Consider the following 9,247-nt stretch of genomic DNA (forward strand, 5'->3'; position numbering starts at 1 on the left):
AATCACTAAAATTTAGAATATCATAATTTAATTAAATGGTAAAATTCCATTTATGCCCTCATAAAATGATTGGTTTACAATTGTTTTCGCATTCTCAACCTTTTAAGTGTTCTCATTTGATCCTCTCCCTATATATATATATATATATATATATATATATATATATATATATATATATATATATATATATATATATATATATATATATATATATATATATATATATATATATATATATATATATATATATATATATATATATATATATATAATGGATTGTTTGTATTTAAAAATATAAAAAATTAAAAACCAAAAAAACATATTACATGAGGGGCCATAGCCCAAGTCAAATTTGTTTACATTGTGGTACGATTGTTTTAACTGTTTTACGTGCAATCATTGTAAAATAGGGTACGGTTAAAATCCCCTCCAACCGTCTTCGCCGCCTTATCAGCCAATAGGATTGGTGTTATCTCTTCTTCAAAAAAAAACTCATCGGTTATCTCTCCTTCTACTACGCCCCTCAATCTATCTACTCCGATTTCCAAAGAAACCTCTTCGGCAAAAGCAGATGACGTCTTCTTCCGATCAGAATCTACCACCTCCTCTATCGATTGCCGAGGTTCCACTGTTGTCGAAAGAAGACTGGCGGTTGGAAGTTTGGGGTTGGGCGGGATCGGAGATAGAAGGAAAGCAAATAGGACTGACAGCGGCGGTGGCTGTATGTCATTTTTTTCTATGCCGTCTGGTTTTAACTCAAAGAAACAGGAGAATGAGAACTCCGATGCCGAGAAAGTCAACGTTTCAATTGAGTGGGGGCGGCGATGGGTTGATCGGTTTGCCTGGTTTAGGATTAGGTAGTAAACAGAAGAGGCTTGCTGAAAATTTACTGGTAATTATTTATTTATTAATTTTTTTTACATCAATTTTTTAAGTTATAAGAGCTTTCCTATTGGCCATGGGAGATCAGAGTAATAGATCTTGTGTGCAGAAGTTCCATCTGAACCTACCCAAAGCTCTTACAAGATACCTGTCGATACCCATTCAGGGGCTCGGCTTCCAGAAAGGTCTGTAATTTTCATTCGCTTTTTATTTTGTTGTTTTAAATTACCTTTTATACCATTTTTTAAGAAGAAATTTTATCAGAGAATCTAAACATACTTTCTTAATTATTTAAAAAACAGAGTAAAGTTAATGATTGAGGAGATGAAAGCGAAGAAACAGGTTTACGTGAAGATCTATTTTCTGCTGGCAGAAAGTTTGCAGAATTTTAGAATGTATGTAATAACTATTTCATTTGTAAATTGTAATCTTTCTATTTATTGGCTTCCTTGAATTCACGTTTGTTTCATTGAATTCACGTTTGTTTCATAGGTGTTGGAGCAGATACTTGGTGTGCTTATTAAGCTTGTGAAAGATTTGAAGTTACAACATCAACATAAATACGTGAGGAACCTCTTTCATGTTTTCTTAATAAGACATGATGATTTTTTTTTATTCTTAATTTCTAATTTAGGCTAATTGCATAATAAACAAAATCTTGGTTTAAAAAAGCGCAATGCGCACTCATGCGATTAAGGTCCGGGAGGCCGATGCGCGAGGCTGATGCGCTGGCAACACGTAGGTGTGGCGCACAAGTAGTAACTACCAATATATGTTTACGGTATACTAAAAAGCAATAAAAATATAAAACGAAAACCAAATATAAAAGTCATGTAACCAAATGTAATGATAATTGGTTAAACATAATGCAAAAACCAAAATGCAAAATGCATGTTTACCATAGTCAATGCAAGATGAAACCAAAATCTAATGGTCATGCAAAATGAAAACAAATCTAATAGTTATGCAAACAGCAAAATGAAACCAAAAAATAAAGACCCTAAGTCATCCTTCATCAATCATCATCAAAGTCAAACCCAAGCTCCATATCCATATCTCCCTCCTCATCACCAGACATGCCAATATCTTCTTCTATCTCTTCATCAACCAACCCAAGTCCACTAGATCCAACTATTCCTTTTCCTCTATCATCTCATGATGCTTTGGTTGCATAAAAAGGCTCATTTACCCCTGAGGCTTTTTCCACAGCATCCCAAGTCAAATCTTCACCCTCAAACACTAAATTATCATCTTTATCCTCCTCTAATCTCCCTAACAACCACTCATTGCTCTCATCTATTTCATTCAGAAGGATAGGATCAACATTGTCCTTTCTGTTGGTTCTACGATTCAAGGAACGATTGAACTTCACATAAACCATATCATTTAGTCTACTCTGTGCCAATCTATTCTGTTTTTTTGTGTGAAGCTACAATGAAAGAGATAAAACACATTAGACATTTCATAGTGCATGTGTAATTAAAAAAAATAAACTAAATGTCACATAACATACATGTTGAAAGACTCCCCAGTTTCTTTCACAACTTGTTGCACTACATGTGAGGCTAAGCACACGTAAAGCAAAGTTTTGCAAGTTAGGGGTTGAAGATCCATATAATATCCACCACTCAGCTGTAGGAAACAATGTTTGAAAAAAATGTTAATCTAGCTTCATAATTATAAATCTATAATATTAATATAATATAATTAACATTTAATCTAACCTGGTGCTTTTGTCTTCCTTTGCCTGATTGCCATTTTATTACTAAATAAAGCTTCTGCATTTGATATGTAGCTAATTCGGTGGTTATCTTGTATTGGATACTAGAATCTGGAACCAATCTCTCAATGCAAGCATATAATCCAGTCATAACTTCTTCACAAGAAGCATTAATTTTGTTATCATAGGATTTAAGTAATGTCCAGCTGCATGCAAGGGTCGGTGAATATATTGTATTAAATAATGTTTTAAAAAATTTGGCAAAAAAATATAAGAATATATTATGATTTTTTTTTTCATATTTATATAAACAACTTCAACGACTATTATTGTAATAAATTTTGATTTATAAATTTATCAAAAATATCATGTTTGTATCATCGAATGTTTTTTTTTTTTTTTAAGTTTTGTAATTTTTTTTCAAATTGTTTATCATTAATAAAGTTGCAAAAAATATAAATTAAAAAAAAACTTGAAAAAAATAAAGATGTATATGTTTTTTTAGGCTAGAAGATGTCAGAAGATGTTAAAAGACTCTGGTCCACATCTGCGCCAAGAAGAGGGCGCGCATACATTTTTAGGTCTGCAGTCTTTAAAAAAACAAACAGTCTGCGAAGGTTAATGTCTGCGTGTGGTCTGCACGGTGCAGACAGAAGAGGTCACGCAGATCTGCAGACAAAAAACATACACTACCTTATACACAAGAATCATCCCAGCACTGCATAAGATAAGGTAAGATTGTGTTTTCTTAAAAAAAAATTCTCTTTGTGATTTTAAAAGGGTATTTTTGTAATTTTATGGTAAATATCTTGTGGAAGCCACAGAAGAAGCTTCACTTGCATACAGCAAGGTTGTATGTTGTTTTTTTCCATCATTTTCATATGATCACTAGTGTAGGACAAACAGTGACTCATTCTTGAACTCTTGTATGTGCAAAAGACGATAATGCCCTCATGAATTGACACAATTATACGGATTTGTAGGTGACACGACTTCAAGAATATCAAGGTGTTGACCCCCATTTTGACACAATCGCAAGGCATATCAAGAAATAGTGAAGGTAAATTAACAATTCATTAATGAGAGTAAGACACGTCAATTTAATTAATAAAATGTTAAATTTGAGTTAAAACCTGTAATTTTTCAGAAGCTAAAGAATATGCAATGGATAATTCACCAAGTGGACATGGATCTCAACCGATTACCCTTGAAATAAATTGGGTGATTTGCTCAACCTCATCTTTTAGCTTCTTATCATTTTACAGAATTCTTCATAGCTGATTTTGCTATCCTGTCAGGGTCATAATAGCATCTCATACAACACTCTATTCAAACAGTATGATTCATTTATAATAACTTGCATAGTATAACTTACAACATTCGCATGAATTTCTGATATTATATCTTCAATGGTGGCCTCATCGCCCATTTTATTATCTTCCAACATTGATTTTAGATCATCTTTTGAAATACATCTGGCATAAATCCCCATCATGATCCAAAAGGACCAAAACTTAGAAACGATAAATATTTTCAATAAAAAATGTGGTTGTGATTAGGCACCAGGTGTCCTTAGGCTCGGTCCATTAAATATTACACCCTTCATTGTTTTTTGGTGTGTGTGTTTTGTTTTTATGTGGTATATGTGTGTTGTGTTTGAAAGGTCTCACTTGACTAAAGATAACCACTTTCAGTCAACTTCACAAGCATCAATCTTTAGAGTTGATTGGACATGATTACATACATGATTACTTAAGAAAGTGTACAACACAAATGAATAAAACCATAAATAGCAATGCACTTTGGGTTTTTCTCAAAAAGTAAGAAAAAATGCATCAAACATATAAACAAATTAGGTAAATTACAAAATTGATTAAGTTTAATTTCGTAAATTGTTGAAAATCAGTGATTTTGTTTGTATACATTTAAAAAAACCGAATTTATTTCAAAAATCCTACTTAAAATATTTCGGTAGGAAAATTAGGTCGGGGGACTTATTTTTGTGTTATATAATAGGTCATAAAAGCTCCAATCAATCACTAAAAGAATTTTTGTGGAAAGAAATATGGCCTCTATATAACACCAAACACCTTTTAAATAGTATTATTTTAACTGTTTTTAGTTTTTTATTGTTATTCTTTATAATTTATAATATTAAATTATGTTTTAGTGTAATTTTTTAGTGTGGTTGGAGTTGAAAAGAGTTTTGGTGTTAGTTTTACACAAAAATAGTGTAAATGCTGGAAACCATGACAGGTATGTACTACCCTCAAGCCCTAAAAATAAAATCAATTATTTTAAATCCCCTTTTCCCTCTTTCTATTCAAAATATTCTCCAAAAACCCTAATTTTTCAACCGTCTATACCACCGCCCTCTTGTCCCATTAGTGAACCACCGCCAGCCTCCCTACACACGCGACAACCGGCGACCTCACCACAGTACGGAACCGCAACACTCACGCATATCTACAACTTGATTATTGTAAGAACACCTCTGTAATCTCTATGCTAGTTGTTGAGATTTTTTCATCTATCTGTCGTTGACATTCAATCAATGTAATCTTTGGTTCATCACTTGTGAATTAGGTGGGTCATCTCGAAACCCCTCACGTTGGAGCATTCACGTGGTACCACACTTGAAGTATTCACTATCCTAGGTGAGTTTTACTTTTCTTTCGAAAAAACCCTAGTTCTCAAGTTACTTTTATTGAATTTTGATCCATATGCATGCTTAAATGATTAGTTTTTCTTTTCTTGGATATCACTTGTACCCAGGAGCACCATTCACACACATAGATACACTAAGTGTGCCATTTGGTCATCAAGTGTAACCTTTACTTCTAGGTAAGCTTGGTTGTTCCTTATATAACCCTAATTAGTTGATGTTTTCATTGGTCTTTACATACGTGATCATTCTTATGTGGTTCTCTCTACATTGGATAGTTGTTGGGGTTCTCTCTTTACAATGGCTCTTAATGCCATAAGATATTGGGTGGATTTAAAAAATGCGTTAAAGTCCTCTGGAAAACTACATGGAGATGTAGATCCGTCAAGTAAGGGGTTCAAGGCTCTTCAAGTCATACTTTGAAGGGGAATTTTTAGAAAACCTAAAAGTATTTTTGTATTTTGATCTTGTAGGTGTTACAAAAAATGACACGTTTGACCGTATCAGGGAAGATTCAACGAGTATCCAGCAACGTCTCTTCAACCTTTCAGCTGAGGTAAACTGTTCTTCAATAACTATAACTATAAGCTTAAAAAAGGTTAGAATTAGGAAATGTTTAAGTTATGTACAATGTCCGATTATAATAAGTTAAGTTATGAAGTTAAAAGGATTCAAAAACAGTTGGTGTCAATTCCATCAAAACTTGCAATATAAAATCAATCAAGTTAGGTAATACTGCCTCAGACCTTCTACTGGATTAATTGCTTGAATCAACATGATTCATTTAGGATTAATTGCAAAAACAGAAAGTACATTGCTATTTCATGTAATCAAGTTTACTTTTTTGCAATTAACCCAAAAACATCAAAGAAAGTACGTTGCCCTCTGTTTATGTTTTTCCAATCTTGATCATTTTAAAATATTTAACAATAATTAAATTTTGTAAAATTGACAACACATGACCACATGGTTCAATAATAGATAGTACCACAAGGACCAAAAGTGCAAGTAATTTTCTTTTTACACCAAAAGAAAATGGTACTATTCTTTTCACAAATTTAAAGACTGGTATGTTGACTTTTGATGGCCCCGGGAGCAAAAAAACTTTAAAATAGTATTATATAAAAGAAAAAAAGAAAAAAAAATAATAAAATAAAAAAGACCAAACCGAGAGAGCTCTCTATAGCTTAGGGACTAAAAATGAAATTTACTGAAAATTAAAAAACGAATGTGTTTGAACTAAAACCTGCACAATGTGATGATCAATCCTTTTCAAGTGATATGTATTTTCTTGGTTGGAGTTAATTCACATGTACTTGCCTTGATTTGGTTAACTCAACTGGTTTGTTGTGATCAGGTTCTAACTCACTTGGTTTGAAACCATACTCGTCCATTGTACTCACATAGTCAAGTAACATATGAATCAAAAAAATAGTGGAAAAGATGTTTATGGAAAGCCAGGTGGTAATTTCAAGATTTGGAATAATGTAATATATATATATATATATATATATATATATATATATATATATATATATATATATATATATATCCCATGTGCATAAAGGGACAAACTTATACTATGATCATAGAACAAATAAACATAGCTCACTAAAAAGGGAATCAAACAAAAAGGTATATTTCATCAACAAAAGTATCTATCTACACAATTCTGGAATATGATTAATTGCCAATATTAACTTTAATAATAGATAAAGGAAATTTATTTATATATGCATTTTATATTTTGAGTGTAAATAATAAAGTAAATGCTAAAAGTGGGTAGAACTAAGAACTAAAAGAAGTGCAATCTTATTGCTTCCGTTTTTTGCCTTAAAGATGAGTTTATGTTTCAAAAAAAAATTATTTCTTTACCGTAAGTTCCTATCACACTTGCACAAATATTAACAAAATCACACATTATGATAGTCAAATAAGAATTCTAAAGCAAAAAAATTGTGTATACATACACTCCATCCTTTGTTTGTCTCCTACACTCCTTGGAAATTGATAAACCCCCACATTTCGGTTATCTTTTTGGCCAGGGGTAGAATGGTCTTTTATGGTATTATGGTTGCTATTGGCTGTTTTGTTAGTGGGAAGAGCACCTGAGTATGTTGGCTGTGATTCCCTTTTGTCTTGTCTCTTGTAATAGTATATATAGTCCTTTGTTTTAGAATCAGTAGCTGAGAATTGATTTGTAAAGAACTTTGTTCTTTTGGAGAGCCCCTTTCCTCTCGAATGACTGGGAATTATCTTAATATTATCAAGTAATTTTGTTAGTATGTCGGGAGTATACGATAGATTCAACAGGGGTCTATCAGAAATGTATATGATTGTGTCAGATTATCATTAGTACTTATTAAGTGCCAATTTAATGTTCCATTCTCTCCACCCTTGAAAATATATGGTTGTTCACAAAACAATAAATATCAATATTTTAACTTCATAAAATAATTAAATGATGCAGATATGGGCACTACTTGTTCATGTCCTAAAATTGTAAAAGGCCAAGAAGTGCAATAATTTTGTTAAGTGCAAGTAGTTTGCTAAAGGAACTTGATCACTCCCTATGCCTCTGTCCCTTTACATCCCACCACCAATGAAGGTTGATTCTTTCAAACCAAATTCCTTGACTTTTTACAAAAAAACTTTCCTCAATTATTTTTCCTTCTTTTTCCCTAATCGTGTTCTCATTTTCTTAAATATAAGCCCTGGCTTGACTTAACAGAGAGATTTACCTGTTTATCCGGTGTCGCAAAGATAATTCCATTTTTGAGGTGTATAGGAATGGATCAATGGAATCATCATTAACATTGAAAACACCATAATTGATAAATCAGATTCTAAGATCTAATTTCCATATTATTATTTAATATCAATTTGAAGAGGAATTTTATATAATAAAAAGATAGAGTAAAAGTTCACCTTTCATTTTGTACCCCGTCTTGTCTTGTCTTTCTAACAATGGGGATTGCACCATATATCTAAAGGCTTCATCTAGAACAAAATAAAATAATAGCTAAATAATTGTTAGTTTTCAATTTCCATCTATAAACATAAGAAATAAAATATCATAATGAACAAATAATATCTGCTTCCCATGGAAGTTGAAGGATTTTCCATTTTTATGTGGCTCATTTCTCTCATTTCCGTTAATACAATCATTAGTTATCATATGGGGTCGATCAATTTGGTTTATAGAGGTATTTTCTGTCATGAATAAATGCTAATATGAATTTCTTTTTAGTGTCTAGGACCTCCACTACCTGATCAATGTCCATAAATCCCTAACCTGCCTAAGAAGAATATGCAAGACAATCTAAAGAGCCATAAATTGAAAAGATTTACCTCATTGTATGGTGAACATAATCACCATTACAGAAAATAGCTCAAAACCCACTGTAACACCAAAAGTAAAAGGTGTAAGCATTATTGTTGACTCTAAAGTACAGGGAATGCACTAACATTAACGTTATAAATGGTGCTGTTTTGTTGTTTTTTTACAAATAAAAGCTATTAAAATGCAGTTTTTTATTAATATTGTTATTTTTATTTAAACATGTAGTTTTTTTTTTTTTTTTTTTTTTTTTTTTTTTTTTTATGAAAAGTAAAGTTCTTTTGTTAAAAATTGCATTTTTTTTAACAAAAAGTGGATAGTTTTAACTTTTAAATGACGTTTGTTTGTAGGAAGAGATATTGAGACCAGCTCTAGAAAGGGATCTAGCAAGGAACAAAAAACTGGAGAGTTTTAAATTGATTGAATTAAGGTTAGTTTTAAGTTTATTTTTAATCTACTCTAAAAAAGGTTGTTTTTTTTTCGTCACATGTCACATTCTCATTCAATTTGCCAAATGTTATTTTGTGGTTATTTTAAATTAATTTTTTTTTCCACATGTCATTTTATGAGCTTTTCTATTTTATTAAATTTCACATAATATTTTAATGTAATAATTGCAATAATTATAGTAATAAATTGA

At 31.4% G+C, this 9,247-nt stretch overlaps 1 protein-coding gene across 4 annotated transcripts; it reads left to right on the top strand.

The window, feature by feature from the left end:
- Nucleotides 1-481: 481 nt before the first annotated feature.
- LOC145014125 (uncharacterized) lies at nt 482-6,723 on the top strand. Of its 4 annotated transcripts, XM_078972496.1 has the most exons (13): nt 482-892; nt 979-1,067; nt 1,185-1,277; nt 1,375-1,446; nt 3,108-3,334; nt 3,586-3,662; nt 3,750-3,823; nt 4,786-4,858; nt 4,991-5,084; nt 5,189-5,259; nt 5,378-5,446; nt 5,546-5,655; nt 5,741-6,723. In XM_078972496.1, exons 1-4 carry the CDS (start codon nt 572-574, stop codon nt 1,412-1,414), a joined length of 543 nt encoding a protein of 180 aa, XP_078828622.1. In that variant the 5' UTR covers nt 482-571; the 3' UTR covers nt 1,415-1,446; nt 3,108-3,334; nt 3,586-3,662; nt 3,750-3,823; nt 4,786-4,858; nt 4,991-5,084; nt 5,189-5,259; nt 5,378-5,446; nt 5,546-5,655; nt 5,741-6,723. The 4 variants fall into 4 exon arrangements, with proteins under 4 accessions (XP_078828622.1, XP_078828623.1, XP_078828621.1 ...); XM_078972497.1 differs by having other exon boundaries at nt 1,387-1,446; nt 4,786-5,084; XM_078972495.1 differs by lacking the exons at nt 1,375-1,446; nt 3,108-3,334; nt 3,586-3,662; ... (5 more) ...; nt 5,546-5,655; nt 5,741-6,723 and having other exon boundaries at nt 1,185-1,371.
- The last annotated feature ends 2,524 nt before the right edge of the window (nt 6,724-9,247 follow it).

Source organism: Lactuca saligna, chromosome 9 (genome assembly GCF_052625555.1).
Source record: "Lactuca saligna cultivar CGN05327 chromosome 9, ASM5262555v1, whole genome shotgun sequence".
NCBI lineage: Eukaryota > Viridiplantae > Streptophyta > Magnoliopsida > Asterales > Asteraceae > Lactuca > Lactuca saligna.

Bases quoted from the DNA above. Each gene is read 5' to 3' on its own strand.
- LOC145014125 (XM_078972495.1), top strand. From the start codon at position 572: ATGACGTCTTCTTCCGATCAGAATCTACCACCTCCTCTATCGATTGCC. The intron at 893-978 runs GTAATTATTTAT...TCAGAGTAATAG, and splicing joins GGCTTGCTGAAAATTTACTG to ATCTTGTGTGCAGAAGTTCC. The intron at 1,068-1,184 runs GTCTGTAATTTT...TTTAAAAAACAG, and splicing joins GGGGCTCGGCTTCCAGAAAG to AGTAAAGTTAATGATTGAGG.